Raw genomic sequence first — 23,367 nt, 5'->3', positions numbered from 1 at the left:
TTCTACTTAGAGCTCTCACAATTTACATACATAATTTCAGAATTCAAATTCAAAATTTGGCCAGAAAAATCATTCTGCCGAAAATTCAACGTATACCATTAAATTTAGTTTTTCACCCTCTTTTCAACTAAAAAATCCATTTTAAAAAACTTTAATATACAGGGTGTTTTTTGGGGTCGGAATATTTTTACAATATTTTTTAAACCAGACCTGGATTTTTTATAATTGTAAATAAAATAATTCATTGGGCACCTAAAAGAATATTCGCGTGTTAAATATAAAATAAATATACAGTGCGGTTATCAAGTTGTAAGTTGTATTTAATTTTTTTTTTCTACTTAGAGCTCTCGCAATTCACATAATTTCAGAATTCAAATTCAAAATTTGACCAGAAAAATCATTTTGTAGAAGATTCAAAGTATACCAGTAAATTTAGTTTTTCATCCTCTTTTCAACTAAAAAATCCATTTTCAAAAAATTTAATGTATAGGGTGTTTTTTTTGGTTCGGAAAATTTTCTAATATTTTTTAATCCGGGCCTGGATTTTTTACATTTGTAAATAAATTAATTTATTGTACACCTTAAAGGATATTTGCGTGCCAAATCTAAAATAAATATACGCTGTGGTTTAAAAGTTATAAACCAAATTAAAAAAATGGCAAAATAGATAAAACACCCAGTATCTCTGTTATTAATGGAGTAAGTGTCCTCTTTCTACAGTTAACGTATGTTACTTTCCCAATGAAACACCCTGTATAATAAAATTTGTGGAAGTATCGAAAACAAAAGTTTTCAGTGTTTTATTATTAGATAAAATGAGCTTCCATCAAGTAACGGTCGAATCCATCAAACCTTGTATTCTGTAAAATTTTAAGTAGGAACTCTGTGATATTTCGCGAAATAAACATCAGATCTAAAAAAGCACGTGTTTAATATTTTTCAAGAATCTATCGAATGACACCAAACACGACCCTCCACGGAGGTGGAGTGGGGGTTACTTTAAAATCTTAAATATAATCCCCATTTTTTATTGCAGATTTGGATTATTGACGTAAAAATAAGTAACCTTTATTCGAGACATTTTTTAGAATTATGGATAGATGGCGCTATAATCGCAAAAAACAATTTTTGAAAATAAAAAATTTAATTAAAAAATGGAAAATCCCCACTAAAATGGACAACTTAACTTTTTTGCTTTAAGGACCTAATCTTCACAACCCAATAGTTCCCCATGACGTTTTATAAACTGCAAATTTAGCATTCAAGCCTCCCCTACTATAACATCAACTATTCATACATACTATCTTCAAAATTTGTGTGGAAATGGCCATATAACCCAACACAAATATTCGATAGAAATAAAAAAAAACTTAAAATCTATGCTATAATATAATTTTATTACCTGGGTTCGTATCGTAATCGGGTAGCTCTCCTATTTTTGGGTCTTCGTAGTCATCTATTGGTACATTCTCGTAAGGATATCTGAATTTTGTATAATAACTGGGTCGATCATAATCAGAAATGCTCGGAACATCTTTACTAGGTCGATCAAAGTCAAAGTTGAGCCCTGTAATAAAAAAAGAGCAAATTAATATATTTTTACTTTAATACTAAAAATGGGTCAACTACTAAAATCCTATCAACTAATATCCTCATTCTAATGAATAAGCTGATGAATAACACTTTTTACTGCACACTGTATAGAGTTCATTCATGTATAGGACCCTTGCTCTTTTCGAGTTTATCGTTTGCTCTGTCATTTGGATATGCAGGGTGTCCAAAAACTCTACCGACAAGCGAAGACAGGAGATTCCTAAAATAATTTTAAGATAGTTTAACCCAATTCACCTAGTCCGAAAATGCTTCCTAATAGAGCTAGAGCTATTTGAAGATAACGTCTGGTAATTAGTTTTTCTTAAATCCCTCTGGAACACTTCTATTTAGAAAAACAAAAACTGGTATACCTATTTATCGTCCAGAAATAAATCTATTCCATCCATTGCGAATTTCTAGTACCGGTCATAGACGTCCGTTTTGGGTAGGGCATCGGTTACTTGGGATGGCTGGGATACGATCTCGGATTGCCATATCACAAGTTTAGTGTTGTCACCACTAGACAATTTGGACGAGAATGCGAGAAAGGCGACTAGGTCTGGATCCCGCGTATGAAAAAAAAGTTGATTAATAGCAAGCTGAAAATTTGTTAATAGCTTAAGGGTGTCTATTCGGACAAACTTTGATATATGGGAACACTGGAACAGGGGAAGTTTTAATTGTGGAACAGGTTAAAAATTTGGAACGGTCAGACCACGAAAACGGCACATGTATTTTGTCCGACAGAACAGACTTAAACTCTCTGAACAGAGATTAAACTCTCATGCAAAAATCAGACTGCTATTTATCACCAAATGGGCGTTTTAATGAGTGGAACATGTAGGATATATCAAATGAGAGGAATTAGGACAAGTGATTATTGGCAGACTGATTTTTGCATGAGAGTTTAATCTCTGTTCCGAGAGTTTAAGTCGTACAAAATGTCGTACAAGATAAATGTGCTATTTTTGTGGTCTGACCATTCCAAATTTTTAACCTGTTCCACAATAAAAACTGCCCCTGTTACAGTGTTCCCATATATCAAAGTTTATCCGACCAGACACCCTTAAGCTATTAACAAATTTTCAGCTTGCTATTAATCAACTTTTTTTTCATACGCGGGACCCAGTCCTAACCATTTATAACTCTCTCTCTCTTGTCGTTTCCCCATTACTGAGGATCGTGATTTCTTCCAATATTCCTAACAATGTTTCTCCATTGGTCTCTATCTTCAGCTGCTCTAAGAGCTTCTCAGAATGAGTTTCCAGCTGAATGCTTTATTTGGTCAGACCATCTAGTTGGTGATCGTCCTCTTGATCTTCTCCCCGGAACGTTTCCAGAAACAATTAATCTCTCTAAACTGACCAAACGCTACTGGCTCTCACGTGACCAAAGCATTGCAGAATTCGTTGCAGACATATTGTGGACAGCCTTTTTTTAATATTGAGTTGGTTTAGAATGGAAACGTTTGTCCTATGAGCTATCCAAGGTATGCGTAGCATTCTTCTCCAGCACCATATCTCAAAGGCATCAATTTTTTGGCGCTCGCATGCGCGAAGAGTCCAAGTCTTTGCTCCGTATAGAAATATTGAGAATACAAGAGCATTTGCCAGTCTTATCTTGATATTTTGAGAGATAGATCTGACTTTCCAAACTTTAGTTAGGCGACTCATCGCATTTTTTGCCATACCAATACGTCTCCGAACTTCTGCTTCACAGTTACCATCGTTAGTTATACTAGACCCGAGATAAACAAAGGTGTTTACTATCTGGTATTCCTGTAACATGTTAGTCAGTTGAATAGTGTCGAATCTGTCGACCACCATTATTTTTGTCTTAGCTTTATTGATTTTCATTTATAACACTTACGGTGTAATCTAGATACATTACTTTCAAGTTCAAAAACCACTAAACGCAGTAAAAATGAGTGGCGCACACAATATTTCCGTTGCAAAATAGCTGACATGAATATTACGTGGCGCAAAAATTCATTGTCATTTTGATGAAAAATATAATTATAGTTTTATTTTGAAAAATTTTTCCTTAGTATGATATGCTAATTTGAAGTAAAACGCGCCGCAAAAGAATACCTTCGATAAAGGTTGCATTTTAAGGCTCTTTTGTGGCACTTCAAATTTAGCAAATACTATTGAAAAACCTTTCAAAACAAATAGCCCAGTAAATGAACGGGAAATACGGCGATACCGTGTAATTTTAAGGGGCAGCACCGAATTGCATGAAAATTAGGATTTAGGCTCTACTGACCCTCCACTTCAAAGTTGAATTTGTGTCGTCGGTGGCTTTTTATTTTTTAGGGGAGGAAACAACCCCTATTATAAAAAAATATTTTAATAAAATGAAGGAATGTCAATTAACATGAAATAAAATAGTTTAAGATTTTGTCACAGTTTAACCCTTAAATTTCACCCCCTAGAATAGTTACAATTCAAACAAACAATGTAATTGAATACCATGTCGTTACTGATTTGCATTCAAATTTGGATTTAGGTTATATTTACCTTTTATTTCAAAATGTGAATACTGCCGTTAGTTGATTTTAATTTTTTAGGGGTGAAAACTACCCCTATGATAAAAAAATCATATAATTGTAAATTCAAGCAATTTGGAATAGGGATGTTTACTAATTTTTAAATATAGTTAAATTCAATAGATTACAAGGTGTATAAAAACGTAACAATCATAAAACTGTTTAAAAATGTATATTTTTTAAGATAAATGAGTTCATAATGTTGATTTTCTTGGAGGCTAGAAAAACGGTACCCTGCAGCGAGGCTACGGTCTGTGACGTCAGCAGTCGTAACGTCTTTGATCGACGACTAGTTTTGTATACTTATTTACTCAGTGTATTTGAATGTGCGCAGTTTTTTACTTATTTAATTATTAAAAATAAAGCCAAATTAGTGGTGTTTTGTTCCTGGGTGTGTAAATACATCAAAAAACAGTTCTGACAAGATTTTTATTACCGTTCCAACCAATTTAAAACAGAAAAAGAAATGGTTTGTTGCAGCTAGAACTTAAAATAACTAACTTAATAAAATAAACATTATAGAAGTTTTCGAGAGACTTTCGGCCCTTGGTAATAATGTAATTGTTCTTTCTGCATTTACATTTTTCAAAAATACTTATTAGTTTTCTCAGGATTCGAAAAAAATTAATGAATTTAAATAGCATTGGACCAAGATTTTGCACCTACCCCTTAAAGAGTAAATGAAGAAGTTTCGGGACCTCAAATTTGTATTTCTTAAACTGGGATATTCCTAAAAACGGGATTCTAATAATACATACAGTAAAAGTAAACCTTGAAATAACTACATGTGGATGTAGGTATGACTTTATATTATATTAAAATCATTAATAATTTAGTGAAAAGATTGGTTGAAATGAAAATGTATAATACCCAAGTTCAAAAATATTTTTTGCCTTGGAACAGTTGTCAACTCGAAATACGAAACAACCGAAATAAGACCTAGAGTTGAAAAGGACATAGCAACATTTAACAACATGCATGAGAAATATTTTCACCCATTGCGACATAATATCTCTCCCACTAAAAATGCGGCTGCTAAAATGTTATTATTTCCGGTCTTGCTATATGGCGCAGAGGCCTGGACAATAATGGAAACATTAATGAAAAAGCTAGAGGCATTCGAGATGTGAGTGTACCCACGTATCCTCAAAATATCCTGGGCGACCCACACCAACGTACAGGTATTGCGTCGAATGGGAAAACAAAAAGAAATCTCTTTTACAATTAAGAAACGAAATCTTAAATATTTCGGTCATATTATGAGGCATGATAAATATCGTATACTCCAACTGACAACGCAAGGTAAAATAGAGAGCAAACGCGGACCCGGAAGAAAAGACACTCATGACTTAAAAACTTACGCCAATGATTTAGACAAAAATCGATCGCGTTATTCAGAAACGCCTCAAATGAAATTAAAATTGCCATGATGATAGCCAACGTCCACAACGGACAAGGCACATGAAGAAGAATAAAAATATTTTTAATACACCTAACCAAGGTAAAGTAATAACCAGCCAATGTATGTATACAATATGCATGCGTACAATGCATGCATACAACTTTCTCTATTTTTTTTTGTGGAGCATTAAGCATTTATTTTTTTAGCCTAAAGAAGACATGGAAAATTATATGGAATATACACTCAGTAAAGCTGTGGTGGATTTATTTTTTTACAAGATGCCAATAAATCATAAACCATTGTTACATCTACACTACAGTCGGTAGTTTATACGAATCGGCTTTTTGAAAACCTTCCATTTTATTTGTTTATTTTTGTAAAATCCAAAATATGTCCTTACAAACAGTCTATCCATTTTAAACTAAACAAATTCACTATAAAACTCCACTTTAACCCTGATAAAACAAGAAGAGAACAAAATAAAATGACCTGAAACGTCAAACACGTAAACAGTAACACTATGAGAATGGCGCGCGCTTGGGGTATGCAACTAGTGGCGTCAGGCCAATAGAGAAGCGTTCTTGAAATTTAAAATAATGCTAGATTTCTAATAAAGATTTTTTATAGAAAGGCTTTTTCAATTTTGTTGATTTTTTTTACAATTATTCCTAGGGTGTTTCTTAATCGTTTTACATGTTTGAAATGACTTTTTAATTTTTTGTGAACATCCCTATTATCTAATTATACGGTTACATTAAACTTAGATTCCTTTACTGATTAAATTTTTTGCCACATAATTTCTACCGTTAAAAAAATGAACCCTTGAGAAGAAATTCGAATAGTTACATTGTGTATACAGTGTGGGCCAAAGAAAACAGTCCACCTCGATATTTGGCAGTATTTATTAGATTTTAACGAAATGAAGAAACAGGTTGATTTTTGATCTAATGGGGACACATTTTTACGGTACATGCATCTGTCATTTGTCAACCCCCTCCCTCCCACTTCCCCCACCCCTTATCTTTACATCGGGAATAGGACTCGTGTGGTAGCGCATTTGAAAGGTTATTCAACTCTCCATTCAGTAATGTAAACATTAACATAATTACGGAGTTCAATTGCTTGAATTATACATTATAAATTCGATGACTAAAATGATACTGCCAATATTTATGAGTTGCGTTGCTTCGACAACTTTATTGGAAGATAGTCCTTTCCTCTGTAAATCAACTTTAACTTTTGTAGTAAAAATTGTAGTATTTGATCAAAATTCTCGTGTTAGTGATCTCATAATAAGTCACGAGGGAAAAACCAGGAAAATAAACCTTATTATACTAACCCGGCATGGTAAGTATTTGGCCTTACATTTAGTTTACTCTCAAAATTCACTACAAACTCTGATTTTATATGTAAGTTATTTTAAAATATAAATGTATCCTAATATGTTATGGACTTACAACGAAATTACAAAAACCATAGATAAATATCTTTTAAGCTATCTCATATAATAGTACAAAATCCTTTATTTTAAGAGAAAAGACATCAAGGAGAATCCAAAAATGCAAAAATATACAGAGTATTCCATTTAAAAAAACATAAGTTTGTGTCACCCTGTCAATACGAGTGGCCTTGTATATTTGAAAATATATTTAGGATATGGTCCTATCTGTGCCCCGACTTTATTTAAATAACTTTTTTCGTATCTCTTACTACAAACGAGTAATTGGACTTCCTCGCGCTAATGCCCCATCCTGTATGTTGTTGGTTTTTTACTCATAACTAGGTTACTTTTTAAGGTATAAAGTGCTAAAAAAAAACAATTTGTAGGTTTTTTAAGGGCAATAAGAGTACGTAAATATATTTTTTTAATCCCTTATTTTTTAGAAGAGTTTGAGTTAAAAGGGCTTGAACGAGTTACTAATCACAAGTGTATGCAAATTTTGAACAGCCATATCTTACCCAATTTTTATCTTACATAAAATTTAAAAAAAACGAAGTGTTTATGCGAGTAAAAACTATATTTTTTTACTGTTTGAAATTTTTCGTAACACTAATACTTTTGAAGTTATTTTGAAAAGAGTGTAATTTTTCCAAAATAAAGAAAAAAGTTTTTTTAATATAAAACCAAATTTTTCCAAAAATAAGCACTTCAAACCGGTCAAACTTACAGATCGTATTAGCAATACATATATAAAGTAAATAGTAAAGCAGTAACGATTAATTTTATTTGGCATGTTAAATAGGGGGAGATTTTCACGACTTATTATATATAAAAAAAAACGGGCCAACTTTATTTTGAGCGCAACTCGCATAATTTTGATGCTACAAACTTTTATGAAAAATAAAGATAAATATATTTTTAGGCGCTTTAAAAGAGCATTTATGAGTTTTCTGCGAAAAGTGCTTCATTTTTTGGTTACTTCAGCTTGAAACATTCGATTCGGAATTTTACGAGTAAGAACGTATTTTTCATGATATACAACTTTGCTTCTTCTGGGTTTATAGTCCAAGTGAATACACCAATTTGTTCCTTTTTTTACAGGCTACATGTTTTCTAAGAATATTTTTTTCGATAAAGTACTTAGTTTTTTAGTTATTTGCGAAACACTGCCAGAAAACGTGTTTTTTTTTTGTTGAAAAATGCACATTTTCACTCTCAAATAACTCGAAAAGTATTAAAGCAGTTAAAAAACCTTATAAAACAAAAGTTGCTTAGAATTAGTCAATTTATCCATTTTCAGACTTATTTTAAACATATGTTTTTTCACCCACGAGAAGGGGTAAATTTCACCCCCCAAGTAAAAGCAACCAACGGCGCAATTTCAACTTTGAAATATAGGGTAAGTAGAACCTAAATCCAAATTTTCAAGCAAATCCGTCTTGCCCCTGAAAATTACACGCCAAACCGGTCATTTACTGGGCTAAAAACTATAATTTTATGTTCCATCAAAACGAAAATACATTTTGTGCCACGTAATATTCATATCAGCTCTTTGCAGCTGGAATATTTGTGCGCCACTTATTTTTACTGTTTTTAGGGATTTTTATTCTTGGTATATAATATTATCAGCAATACTCGAGATGTCAATTGCACACTATTACTAAAAATAATAGGTAAATATATAAGTATATTTTTCCGGGAAGCCTTAACCAAGCGTAATAATATTTATTTCAAGCATATTCCGCTATTTGATTACATTCTTATTATTTCAGACGACATTATTGGATTTTGTGTTTTATTTCGCACTTTATTATTCAACTAATAAAGTTGCTATAACAGAATTTTTGGTAAATTAGTCCCTACGAATCGCTTTTAAATTTTTGTAGGATCATACAAATATTAGGCCTGGATTCCGCATACAAAAAAAGTTTAGCTTAACGGTGTCTATTCAAACAAACTTTGATGAACGGAAACACTGGAACAATGGAAGTTTTAATTGTGGAAAAGTTAAAAAGTTTGTAACGTCAGATTACGAAAAGGTCCCATGTATTTTGTCGGACAGAACTTCCAATTGATTTGTTACCCTTTTATTAAACTCTCATGCAAAAATCAGGCTGCTATTACTAGCCAACATGATTCCTTTCATTTGATATGTTCTTCGCGTTCCACTCATTAAAATGCCCAGTTGGTGATAAGCACCAGTCTCATTTTTGCATGGCAGTTTAATGAAATGGTAGCAAATCAATTGGAAGTTCTTTCTGACAAAATACATGGAACGTTTTCGTATTCTAACGTTCCAAATTTTTAACCAGTTTCACAATTAAAACTTGTTTTTGTGTTTCCATACATCAAAGTTTATCCGACTAGAAACCATAAAGCTATTAACAAATTTTCAGCTTGCTATTAATCAACCTTTTTTGGTACGCTGGATCCAGGTCTATATAGCATAAAAGTCATATTTACTTAGGCCCTGTTCAGAATATGTCATTTAAATTATTTTTTTTTTTTTTTTTTGTTTGTTTTTTATGGCATTGACTTGGGTGTCATTTAGCCAGTCACAACTTGTTTTTTTGTTTTCTGTTCATACATAAGGAAGGCAATGAGGTCCTTAGAGTTCCATAGCAAACTCTTCTACAGCTCTCTACTCAGTTCAAAAGCTGGCCGCTATGGACTGTCCAAGTTGCTCACCACATTTTCCATTATGTATCTTCTTCTTCTTCTTCTTCTTTTTTCATATGTACATAATATACCAAATTATCAGGATTAACAAGTTTAGAGATTAATTTTAGTTTCACAGATAAATTTCATTAAACAATCATATATATTCTTGCTGTTCAGAGACAATAGATAGGATACATTGAAAGGTGGAAAAACATTACATTTTATTAAATCTTGGATTAAATTATATGTGCATGGAATATATTTTGCGCACTCAAAGAAAGTATGATTTAAGTCACCAACCTTCTGACATTCTGTACAAAGATTTGAATCAAAAACTTTAATTCTTGCTAGATGTAGAGGGAAACATGCATGTCCAAACTTCATTCTAATTAATGTTGTTATATATCTTCGAGGTACTACGTAATTTTTAAACCAATATATATTTGGAACAGAAGGTTGAATCAGTGAATACTGAGATTTGGATTGTTTACAAAGATCTCGCCATGATTGACTCCACTGATTTTTAACTCGATGCTTAATAGTGTTAACTAAGTCAGATATGCAAAACTTACGATTATGTGAAGTACCATATTCAATGGCTTTTTTAGCCAACCTATCAACATACTCATTATGCGTTAGTCCTATATGAGCCTTAACCCATAAAAAGTTCACTCTTCTTTTATTTTTATGAATTTCAAAAAGGATTTTCTTAATTAGTAGGATATAAATATTTGAATTGTTATTGGGAAAATCTATAGTTTGAATAGCAAGAAGAACAGAGAGTGAATCGGAAATAATTGTTGCAGATATATCTTCTGATTCTTTAAAATATTGCAGGGCCTCATAAATTGCTATGGCTTCAGCACTGAAGATAGAAAAATCATGGCCTAACTTAAATATTTTTTCTGTTTTAGTAGCAGGTATGAAAAGGCACATCCAGTGCCAACTAACGTCTTAGATGCATCTGTATATATATTTATAGAATCTGGCCAATTATCTAAGAATGTTCTTAAGATGTTAGAGCTAATATTACTGTTTTCATGGTAACTTGGTTTTACTAATTTAACTGTATGTAAAAAAGAATGAAAATCTTCGAGTCCAAAACTATCAATCATGTTATAATCACAGTCAAAATTTAACAGATCTCGAAAAGCCTCGCAAAGGGGAGGAGAGTTCTTTAGCTTCCAGTATTTATTAGTTAAATCTGCTACATTCAGCTTGTTAATATTTTGGTAAAGACCGATATTTAGGTAACGAATTTTCATTAAAAATTTCTGGCTGAGATATTTCCTTCTATAATTGAGTGGAATTTCTAAAGCTTCTACATGTAAAGCTTTATTTGGGGTTGATTTCATAGCTCCCAAACAGATACGGAGTCCTAAGTTTTGTACAACGTCTACTTTGTTTAAAATATGTTTAGAAGCTGAGCCATATAGAATACTACCATAATCAATTATAGATCTAATATATGATCGATAGAAAAGCAAAGAAGTTTCAACATCAGCTCCCCACCAGATCCTTGAAACTGATTTAAGAAAATTTAGACCCTTATTACATCGATTTATCATAAAGTCAATATGTAATTTCCAAGTCAATTTACGATCCAAAATCATTCCCAAATACTTAATGGAAGAAGCAAATGCATAGTCGTAGCCATTAAGTTTTAAATTCTCTATTTTTGGGATATTATGTCGAGTGAAAATACAGACAGTAGATTTATTTTGAGCTATTTCGAATCCGTTTTGATTGAACCATAAATTAACACAACATTGAATTCGTCCTAAGGTTTGAACAGAGTTATCATAAGTTTTGGCCTGTGAATACAGGAGAAAATCATCAGCATATTGTATTATTTGAAATTTAAAAATGTCAGTAGGGACTTTATGCAAATCCGCAGTATACATATTAAACAAAAGGGGACTCAATACTGATCCCTGTGGTAGTCCTAAATTATTATATCTAGGGCCTATCAGTTTATTATAATTAGTTCTTAGATATATCTTTCTGCAGGAATAAAAATTATAAAGAGCTTCAGCCAACTGAGGCGGTATATGAAAATGTTTTATCAATTTTTCCCTTAAAATGTCAAGACTGACATTGTCATATGCACTTTCAATGTCTAAGCATATAGTAGGTAAATAGGTGTTGTTGGAAAATGTGTTTTGAATATCTGTTACTAGTGTAGAAAGTGCGTCTAAAGTACCATATCCTTTTTTATAACCAAACTGAAAATCTGGAAGAAGTTTATTTTTTTCTACCCACCATTCCAACCTGTGTTTTATCATTCGTTCTAGAGTTTTCAACATACAGGACATAAGAGAAATCGGTCTATATGACTGAGCCAAATTTGAGTTTTTACCTGGTTTTAATATTGGTAAAACAATTACATCGTGAAATTGATCAATAACTGATTTATTGCTGATTACACAATTAAAAATATCTAACATTAGAAGTTTGGCAATTTTAGGGAGATGTTGAATCATTGGATATTTAATATTATCAAATCCTGGACTCGTGTTATTTCGATTTTTTAGAACATATTCTAGTTCTGTAATATTAAAAGGTTCTAGTAAAAAATGGCTTTGCTTTTCTGGAATATAATTATGAGTATTAGGTGGTTTAACAGATGGCGGAGCAATTTTATCAAAGATTTCATCCTCTAAGGTGTTATCCAAATTGTATGCATTTGGAATTGATTTTCTATTTAGTTTTCTGGCTTGCTTCCACAACGTTGTAGTTGGAGTATTTTTGTTTAGAGAAGACACAAAATCTTTCCAACTCTTTTTAGCTATCAATTTTAGATTCTTCTTAGTTTTAGCCATGCTAGCTTGACACTTTATATAATTATTAAAATTAGCATTTTTTTTATATTCTGTCAGTGCTTCTTGCCTTTCTTTAATAATTGTATCACATTCTGTATTCCACCAAGGTGGGGAACAACGAATTTTATTTTTAAAAGTTTTATATTGCGGGATTGAAATGTGCGCAGCATGATTCATACTATCTATTAGAAAGCAATATTTATCAGATGTACTGTCCATTTCGTAAACACTATTAAAAAAATTTTCAACTGAGGTTGTGTATAGATTCCAATTGGCTTTTCTAATGTTCCACTTACTTCTGGGTATAAACTCTTCAGTTGTAGTACTATCTAATATTTCCATATTGATAATAAAATGATTAGAGCCTAGTGTGTCAGAATGTATGTACCAGTGGATTTTATTAGCTATGTCAGGAGTAACAAAAGTTACATCAATTGCTGAACTATTTTGATCTGGTCGGGTAAGAACAGTAGGCTCGCCATTATTTATTACGATAAGGTTGAGATCATCTGCAGTATTAATAAGCTGTGTTCCAACTGTGTCATTGTAACTAGATCCCCAAATAGTATGGTGAGCATTAAAATCTCCTCCTATAATTGCTGAATTATTAACTTGCGAGAAGATGTTTGTCCAATCATTTATTGAACTTTTACTTTTAGGTGGTCTATATATAGATAAAATATTCAGATCCTTTGTTTTATATTTAATTGTTACACCACAAACTTCTATTTCCGTGTTAAAATTAGAGTTTAAATTTAATTCACTAAAAGTAATTGAATTGTGGATGAGAATAGCTACACCACCGAAGCCATCATTTCTGTCTTTTCTAACCAAATTATAATTTTTAAAATGATAACTAATATCTTTTTTGAACCATGTTTCACTAATTAGGAGGATGTCTATACTTTTATTATTTAAATAATGCATTAAACTACCTTTGTTTGATATAGCAGATCTGGAATTCCACTGACTTATTTTTAAATTATGTTGTATTGACATTATGAATTAATTATGAACTGTTCTACTTCTTTAATAATTATTTTGTTGTCTAAGGTTTTTATGTCTTCTACTGTATGAATATTTTTTAAAAAGTTTATTATAAATGTTGCTACAGATTTAGCTAGTTCAGTTTTATTTTCGATATTATTATTCGGTGTATAAGAATTAGTTGGCAAATGTTGAGACGGTCCAAAAGTGAAGGGGAACATCGGTTTATGAGATGTTGATTCTAAAATAGGTGAATTTGCTTTTCTTTTCTTTCCTGAGTGTTCATTTGAATTATTTATATTAGAGTTTGATTGAGTCAAAAATTGAGATCTATTAATTTCTACAGTTGGCCGAGTCGGACCAAGATTTTTATCATTATTATTAATTGGTAGGGATGGAAATTCTTTTTCATTATTATTTAAACAAGAGAAAGAGTTGGGACTGATGAGTGCCGAAAAGGAGTTTTCACATATTAATCTAGCTTCCACAAAAGTAGTTTTTTGTTCTATCATAATATTCTTAATTTTCTTTTGTTTTTCATAAAATGGACATTTTTTTGATATTGTCACATGTTCGTTATTTTTGCAATGTATACAAAACATACTTTTTTCGCAATGATGGTCTTTATTTTTAATTTCACCGCACTGTATACATAGTTCCTGTGTACTTCGGCATTGCCCTGAAACATGCCCAAATTTTAAACACTTATAACATTGAACAACTCGGCCAAAAAACTGTTCAACAGAAAAATATACTCTATTAAAGGCAACATAATTCGGTAAAATATTGCCTTCAAAAGTTATAATTATAGTTTTTTTGTCCACATATTCAATTTTATCTTCTTTTTGTACCCTACGCTTAGTCCTATATATACTCAAAACATTAGAAGGAGTTTCGATGTTATCCATGAGATATTTCACATCATATCTAGTGTCAACGTCTTTCACCACACCTTTTATTTCTAGTAAATGACTAGGAATATATGCTTTCAAATTTTGTTCTTTAAGTGAGCTGTTATTGACGAGGTTATTTGCCTCTAACCGAGAAGTAAGCAAAACTTTTACACGGTTCCTACCTATACTTTTAATTTCTCGAACATTCGTTAACTTTAATTTTTTAAAAATAAGGTGCCCAATCGTCATTGCATGTAATTTTCCCAAATTAAGATCATCACCAATCCTTTCAATGTAAACCCAAATATTATCAAGATTATACTTATCTGAAAGCAAATTGAATTGTTTAATCTTCGGTCTCGCATTTTGTCCATCATCTTGCATATTCAATTCCATTTTACTAATAATATCACCATTATCCGCAGTCACTCGCGTCACAAGAGACGTCCCTGACTCACTTTTATCCCCCATTTAGGGGGAAATAAGTTTTAAACCACTATATACTGAAATGTTTTTGTTTATAAACACTCAATTAATTATTAGCCACTACTTTATCTTCCAAAAAACACCAAAACTTTTATCTTTTACAGGAGCAGATCAAAATATCAACATCAACTTTGACAGTTATTTTGACAATGATTTAAATTATTTACAAAGGCGAAAAAAATTATAATTTTTAAACCCGCGCAGAAAATATACACTTCACGACAATTTTAGTCCTAAAATAACGTTATCTAAAAATGGATATTAGAGACTGTCAACAGTATTTGGCGTTAAAAGACCCGAAAGTGGTATTTTTAAGGTCGAAGCCGGCAGATTCCAGAGTGAGCTGAGGCGAGTTCCGGAAGCCTGGAGAACCTGAAAAACAGTAATTTTCAGTCGAGTGAGTAAAATGTTTTTTTAGGACCAAGATTTTAACGTGCACCTCATTGTTTATTAAAATTTATATAATAAAGTGGTTAACACATAATAAAACAAGTAAACTTTGTATGTCCTACGTTTTCACCCCACGTGACAGGAAGTAGAACCGAAAGTCGATATTTGAACCGTTCGTGTAACTTTTGGTCAACTGATATAAGATTTCATTAATTTTGAATCATTTTTTTCAATCCATCGGTCATAACTTTTCATCTGGAGATGACGTCAAAACTTCGACTTTTCAGTACGCGTCTTTTGATATATTACATGTAATATTTCTGCCACTATAATATGGGACTTCCCATTAGAACTTTTTAACCCAGCGTTTCTCAAACTTTTACCCTTTGCGACCCAATTTTCCATAATTATTTTCACCGCGCCCCCCTCGTACAATAACAACATATCTATGCAATATGGGTATTTTGACAAAAAACAGTAAAATCTTACTTTTTAGTATTGAGTGCTCTTTGTGATTATAACTCCTCATTAGTGTTCATGTGTATTTTATTTTTTATTTTGTCAGAATTTTGTTTTGCTTTGATTTTAGTAAATTAGGTAATGTTGTTGGTTTGTATTTTTATATGCCCACGCCCCCCCATTACCAAAAGCGGGCCCCCTAGGGGGGCGCGCCCCACAGGTTGAGAATCACTAATTTTAACCGGAAAGGATATAAAAACCAACACTATACACTTGTTCTCATCTTATCAAGGCACGTCGTGTAATATATCGCCTGTACTATTTCAGCGACTTTAAAACAGTACTTCTGGTTGTAACTCTAGAACCGGAAGTCCAAGGTCAAATATTCTCACCCCTCTAATACCATGTTTGGGTTATATGCACCTCATTTGTTAGTCTATCTGGTTTAATGACGTTGGAGTTGGGTTTACAAAGTCCTTTGAACAGAAAACGTTCACAAAACAATGATAGGAACAATGAAAGAGATACAAAAAAATGGACTAGAACAAACAAGAGACTGTATACGAAAATTGAACCCAGTCCTGGGGGAAAAGAGCATCAGCATAACAAAAAGAAAAATATATAATACCATTACAACAAATATGCTCACTTATCGGTGTAAAAATTGGACAATAAATAGGAAAATCAAAAACAAAATAAGAGCATCAGAAATGGAATTCCTAAGAGGAAGCTGCAGAGTAACAAGAAGAGGTATTATAATAAATAACAGAGATTCTAGGCGAGCGGCACACCCCTGATTTGAGGCTTAGAAATCGAAAAAGCGACCGTGAGAAGTAAACGGAAAATTTGGGGCATTCTTTATGTTTTCAAGGTAGCTTAATCCGAATATGAAGCTTATTTTTATCTAGAATTGGTGGAACATATTCAACGATCAAATTTTATGCAAACATACGAAAAATAATAACCACAATAATTATGTAACACAAGAATAACTATGATTATTGTATAAACAGTTACTGTACCTATCAAATGCACTTTACAGAATTGAAATTAGACTATTTAGGCGGCCTCAGGAATATTTAAAAATTATAAACAATTTTTGGCTTATAAACAAATAGAATATCTCGGAAAATATTAAATTAAATTAAATCATGAAAACGGCATTGGAAAAAGAGCGGCAGGACGTTTTTTTTTAAGAAAAAACGTTTAATTTTGAGAAGTGGTTCCTGAGATACAACCGGTCAAAATTTACCGGCATTTACGGCAAAGATATAAACAGTAGGATCCTAATTTTTGAACCATCTCCTTTTTATTTTTGTTCTCTTTCTCCACACAAATTTTCATATCTTTAAAATACTCATAACATATATTATTATAATAAAAACTATCGATATTACGGGTGAAAATTGCCAAATATTGCAAAATTCTAATCAAAAATTAGGTTGGAGAAAATGTAATCTCACAGTTCAAAATCGGTATACGTTAAAAAAATGCATTTTCTCGGCTTCTTATGGAGCAATTTTCTTCATTCTTTTTTTGTTCTTAAGTAACTCCAGTAGAGCGATCTAACTAACGCATTATTAAATGTCAAAGTTGCTTTTTGTTTTGTTATAATAAATTAATTTATTTAGTATACAAAAAAAATTTTAATTTGTTTAAATAAAAACTGTTTAAATAATTATACAGCTTTCAAATGAGAACATTTGTGTTTTTAACGTTAAAAGGTACACTTGTAGTAAGTTTATCTAAAAAAAGTCTTTAACTGGAAAAATATGTAGTTTTCCTTCTTATAAATAAATTAATCTCTTATAACAAAACAAAAGCAATTTTGTCATTTAATAATGCATCAGTTAGATGGCTCTACTCGAGTTACTTGGGAACAAAAAAAGAATGAAGGAAATTGCTCCATGGGAAGCCTAAAAAATGCATCTATTTAACGTATACCGATTTGAGCTTACATTTTCTCCAACCTAATTTTTGATTAGAATTTTTCTATTTTTGACAATTTTCACTCGTAATATCGATATTTTTTATTATAATAATGTATGTTATGAGTATTTTAAAGATATAAAAATATGTGTAATAGTGCGGCAGATTCGTGCAAATATTATTAAGAATTGCACATTTAATGATACAAGCATATAATTTGGTCCACATATACTGCACATATAGGGGTTCGAATTTAGATATGAGGCCATCTCAGATTTTGCCTTTTACAAAAATGGCGGTCATTCAAAATGGGCGACTATACATATGTGACTAATAGCACGATATCTTTTGAATGGAAAGTCCGATTTTAACCAAATTTGGTATATAGGTTCTTTTTGTGATTTACAAGATCGTTGTCGAGAACTGGAAGAATCGGTTTACTAGAAGTTATGTTTTCCTGGTTTTTTATGTAAAACTATTTTATATTATGTAAATAATTTATTTCCAATTTTTTCAACCTGTATATAGTATTTTTTCAAAATTGCGATACCACCATTGAAAAGAGCGTAAGAATATGTTTTAGGAAATATTTTCAACTTTTTAGTTATGTGAATTACCATTTAATAAATGCATAACGTATCTGCACATGTACCTATGTGTGGCAGATGCGTGCAAATATTATAAGAATTATTGTGAATTTAATAGTAGAAGCATATAATTTGGACCACATATACTACACATACAGAAGTTTAAATTTAGATATGAGAGCATCTCAGATTTTGCCTTTTACAAAAATGGCGAGCATTCAAAATGGTGGCTATACATATGTGACTAATAGCACGATAACTTTTGAACGAAAAGTCCGATTTCAGCCAAATTTGGCATCCAGGTTCTTTTTTTATGAATAAGATTGAAGTCCTGAACCGGAAGAATCGGTTTACCAGAAGTTGTGTTTTTACTATTTCTTTTGTAAAAATATGTTGGTTTTTTTTCAATTTTTTCACCCTGTATATATTAATTTTTCAAAAAGGTAATACCGCCATTGAAAAGAGTGTAAAAATATTTTTTAGGAAAGATTTTGAAATTTTTAATTATGTTAATTACCATTTAATAAATGCATAACGTATCTTCACATGTACCTATTTCCTATTTGCGGCAGATTCATTTTGAATGCCCGCCATTTTTGTAAAAAAAAAACAAAATCTGAGATGGCCTCATATCTAAATTTGAATCTTTGTGTGTGTAGTATGTGTGGTCCAAATTATATGATTTTATCATTAAATGCGCAATAATTCTTATATTATTTGCACGAATCGGCTGCACATGGGTGAATAGGTACATGTGAAAATAGGTTATGCATTTATTAATTGGTAATTAACATAAGTAAAGAGTTCAAAATATTTCCTAAAAAATATTTTTACGCCCTTTTTAACGTCGGTATTAACCTTTTGGAAAAATTAATATATACAGGGTGAAAGAATTGGTAAAAAACAACATGCTTTTACATAAAAATCGGTAAAAAACAACTTCTGGTAAATCGATTCTTCCGGTTCAAGACCTTGGTCTTACACATCAAAAGAAGAAAATATATAAAGAAGAAAATTTCGTTCAAAAGTTATCGTGCTATTAGTCACATATGTATAGTTGCCATTTTGAATGCCCAACATTTTTGTAAAAGGTAGAACCTGAAATGGCCTTATATCTTAATTTGAACCTTGATGTGCTTAGTACATGTGGTCCAAATTATATGCTTCTACCATTAAATGCACAATATTTCTTATAATATTTGCACGAATCTGCCACACATAGGTACATGTGAAGATACGTTATGTATTTATTAAATGGTAATTAACATAACTAAAAAGATCAAAATATTTTCTACAAAATATCTTTACGCTCTTTTCAATTGCGGTATAACCTTTTTGAAAAATTAATATATACAGAGGGAAAAAATTGAAAAAAAAAATATATTTTTACATAAACAACCAGTAAAAACACAACTTCTGGTAAACCGATTCTTCTGGTTCACCACATCCATCTTATAAATCAAAAAGAGAACCCACATACCAAATTTGGATGAAATCGGGCTTTTCGTTCAAAAGTTATGATACTATTAAACACATATGTATAGCCGCCATTTTGAATGCCCGCCATTTTTGTAAAAGGCAAAATCTGAAATGGCCTCATATCTAAATTTAAACCTTTATATGTGTAGTATATGTGGTCCAAATTATATGCTTGTATCATTAAATGTGTAATTGTTTCACATATCGGCCGCACTATAAAGAAAGAGGACAAAAATAAAAAGCTGATAGTTCAAACATTATGATCCTATTGTTTATATCTTTGCCGTAAATTCCGGTAAACTTTGACCGGTTGTATCTCAGGAACCCCTTATCACAATTAAACGTTTTTTCTTTTAGAAGAAACGACCTACCGCTTTTTTTCCAATACCGTTTTCACGATTTAATTTAATTTAATATTTCCCGAGGTATTCTATTTCTTTATAAGCCAAAAAATTGTTTATAATTTTAAAATATTCCTGGGGCCGCCTAAATAGTCACATTTCAATTCTGTAAAGTGCATTAGATAGGTACAGTATTTTTTTATAAAATAGTCATAGTTATTCTTATGTAACATTATTATTGTGGTTATTATAACGGTCGTAAGTTTTAAATTAACATTTCAAGTGTTGCTAAACTATTTATTTAATTTCCATCGGCTTCTGGAATTATAATCTATAGGTACGAAAAGAGATTTTACATTACCAAGTTATTTAATTATTGATAAACAATTACTTATCTAAAATTTTAGTTGAAAATTAAAGATTTTGTTGGAAAATCCGCGTTTTCCGGGAAAAATTTTCGTCGAAATAAATCGGGAAAACACGTCTCTATGCAAAATTTAATTACGATGAATTTTTATTTAAGTGATTTTGGTGTAATGTTAAAATCTTTGGAGTTATAGAGCAAAAATTGAAAATAACACGATTTTTGGGCGCCATTTTATTTATAAAAAAAGTAGCACACTATGTTTGTTTGTACGAAGTTGAAGAAAAAGGTTGATGGGTGGTCGTAAATAACTTCGCACTTAAGTAAATATTTTTGAATTTAAACGTATATCGAGTATAACTTGATATTGTAACAGAAAATGAAAGGTTAATATGTGTGTTGCTTCTCTGAATGTTTTGACTCGAATGGGGTTCTGGAATCTGCCTTTGGTGAACTTCAACCTTCAATCCCCTCTGCTTGAGAGCGTGGGGTAGTAAAAAATGAACCATATATGTATTAATATTAGCCGCATTGGCGTACTGGTTCGTATTGTCAGATATCAGTGTAAATGTGCGTAAACATACGTCCCCCCTTGAAACCATTGGGTTTCAATTGGTTACTTACAGTGAAGTCACCAAAAACAGTCAGATCCTTTACATTCTTTTTACAAGTAAAAAAAGGATGTAAATGTAAGTAAAATAGTTATAAAGTAGGATATATACAAAAACGAAAGTAAAAGAGGAAAATAAAGGTATTTAAAATAAAGTAAATTTAAATTGTTCAAAGTAAAGTAAAATCAAAATTGGTCGACGAAAAGTAAAATTAAAATTGTTCAAACAATTGCTCACTACGCTTCACTCTCCGAGTTAAATAGTAACAAAACGTAGAGTCAGTAAAGTTAAAATTGTGCAAAATAAAATAAAAATTAAGATTGTTTAAAATAAATGTCTCACTGCGATTCACCTTGAGACGGTAACACGCACAGCTTCACCACAGGTCTCTTGAAGATGCTGGATGCGGTCTTCACCGTCACGGAGCAGATATTGCCGTCCTTACCGGGATGAGTCTCGAGGATGCGTCCGAGCTTCCATCTCAAAGAACCAATGTTCCGATATGTAAGTGTTGTTGACAGTTCTGCTTCCACTTTACTCGTTGTTGCAAGGTGGAAATGTACTCCTTGGACCACCTGGTCCAAAAATGTCGGCGTAGCTGCTGCATTCGATCATATTGAGGAAGTCTATTCTCCTTAATGTCGCAGTAATTGATGGGGTCAGGAATTGACGTAAGGGTATCTCCAATCAGGAAATGCGCAGGAGTTAAGGCAGTAGGATCACTAGGGTCGGAGGAAAGAGGACAAATGGGTCTTGAATTTATGCGTTCTTCCACCTGACACAGAAACGTGGTAAAATGTTCGAAAGTTAAAGAGGCGTCGCCGACCACTCGTTTAAGGTGGTGTTTTACGGACTTTACTCCCGCTTCCCATAATCCACCTTGATGTGGCGCTCTAGGAATTATGAAATTCCACTGTATCCCGTCACAAGCTAAATTAGTTTCAATGTCAATGTCGGCGTTAGAAGTTAAGAAGTAGTAAAAGTAGCAGAGAAAATAAAGTAATACGGAGTATATAATACTCTAAGTAGTAGTATAGAAGAAAAAGAGCACCGGAAAGTTGGAAGTCCGTATACGGTGACGCTCTTAATTGGAGCTACCTTTATTTAGGAGCAAAATAAGCTTAAGATTAATTTTCCCAAGTTGTGTCAGTACATCGTAGGCCAAACGCATACTCCAATGCATCACAAAATCTATGCAGTTGAATGGAGATATGATTTTGGTAAACAAAGGTGTGTGTATTTTAAGATTGTTAAGTATGGACAACAACTGTGAACTGTAATTTGACCACAAACTGTGTAGGTCATGGGGCAAAGACTCATCCCATAAAATCTTAAATCTCCAAAGTTTTTGAAGTATAATTTTAGAAGTAGTGGTAAAAATAGTAGATAATAATAGTAATATTAATAGTAATAAGTTGAGAAATTGTTTTGTGGAGCCTCCAAGAGGAAAAGGGGTCTAAGTTAAGATGTTGTTTGGTAGAGTCCCCCCAAGAGGAAAGGGGATGTTTGTAAGAAATTGATAAAGTAAATCTACCGTCATTGTTTTGTGAAGTCGTCTCCTTGAAATAAGTGTCACAGAAGTTGTCGTCGTGTGTATGTATTTCGTTTAAGTCAGTTTCAGTCGAAATGTAGCAATTCTGTGTGTCGCTAGAAGACTTAGTAGCAGAAATAGGGCCTGAAATAATCCAACCCAGTTTAGTTTTGTGTAAAATGGGACCATAGTTAGTTCCCAATTTAATTTGACCAATGCACAATAAGTCCCAAAACGTGTCCGCACCAATAAGTAGGTCAATATTGGCGGGTTTGTAAAAATGTTTGTCTGCAAGAATAATATGATTTGAGATATTCAGAGTAGCAGGGTCAAATGACAATTGTGGCGTGCATCCTGTGATGTTAGGCAGTATTAAGCAAGTCAGTTTCTTGTTAAAATTATTTATTGTCTATTTCATTTCAACAGACACACAATAGTTAATATTTTTGTGCATTTGGGCAATACCAAATATAGAAGTGTTAGTCTTTGTCTTAGGTAATTGTAAAATGTTGTGTAAACGTTGTATAATAAAGTTAGATTGGCTAGCGCTGTCAAGTAAAACTCTGCAATCGTGTAGATTGCCATTTTTTTCAGCTACTTTAACCATGGCAGTGGAGAGTAAAATTTGTGATTTGGCAGGTGAATGACATGTTAAAGAAGAATAGCTAGAAGAAGTCTCGTTGGCCTGTGGAATGTCAATAGGAATTTCAGCATCTACAGAAGTTTGTTGAACTGGCTGGTTTGGAAAATGCAACAGAGTGTTGTGGACCTTACCACATTTCTTGCAACCGGAAGAGCGACATTGTTTTGTAGAATGACTGTTGTTTAAACAATTAATGCACA

General features: G+C 32.0%; 1 protein-coding gene across 2 annotated transcripts in view; it reads right to left on the bottom strand.

Moving 5' to 3' along the window:
* The window catches only part of LOC114330641 (probable RNA-directed DNA polymerase from transposon BS), a 212,038-nt gene that overhangs the window by 81,297 nt on the left and 107,374 nt on the right, over window positions 1–23,367 (bottom strand). Inside the window, exon 2 of one of the 2 annotated variants that reach the window (XM_028280042.2) lies at window positions 1,403–1,567. In XM_028280042.2, the coding sequence (XP_028135843.2) occupies window positions 1,403–1,567 (165 nt within the window). Of the gene's footprint in view, window positions 1–1,402; window positions 1,568–10,508; window positions 15,206–23,367 lie in introns of those variants that run through there. The other variant, XM_050642868.1, reaches the window with a different exon arrangement.

Source organism: Diabrotica virgifera, chromosome 2, assembly GCF_917563875.1.
Source record: "Diabrotica virgifera virgifera chromosome 2, PGI_DIABVI_V3a".
In the NCBI taxonomy this organism is placed as follows: Eukaryota; Metazoa; Arthropoda; class Insecta; order Coleoptera; family Chrysomelidae; genus Diabrotica; species Diabrotica virgifera.
The sequence above is the reverse complement of the archived record's forward strand: the minus strand, read 5'-3'. Positions and strand labels throughout refer to the sequence as shown.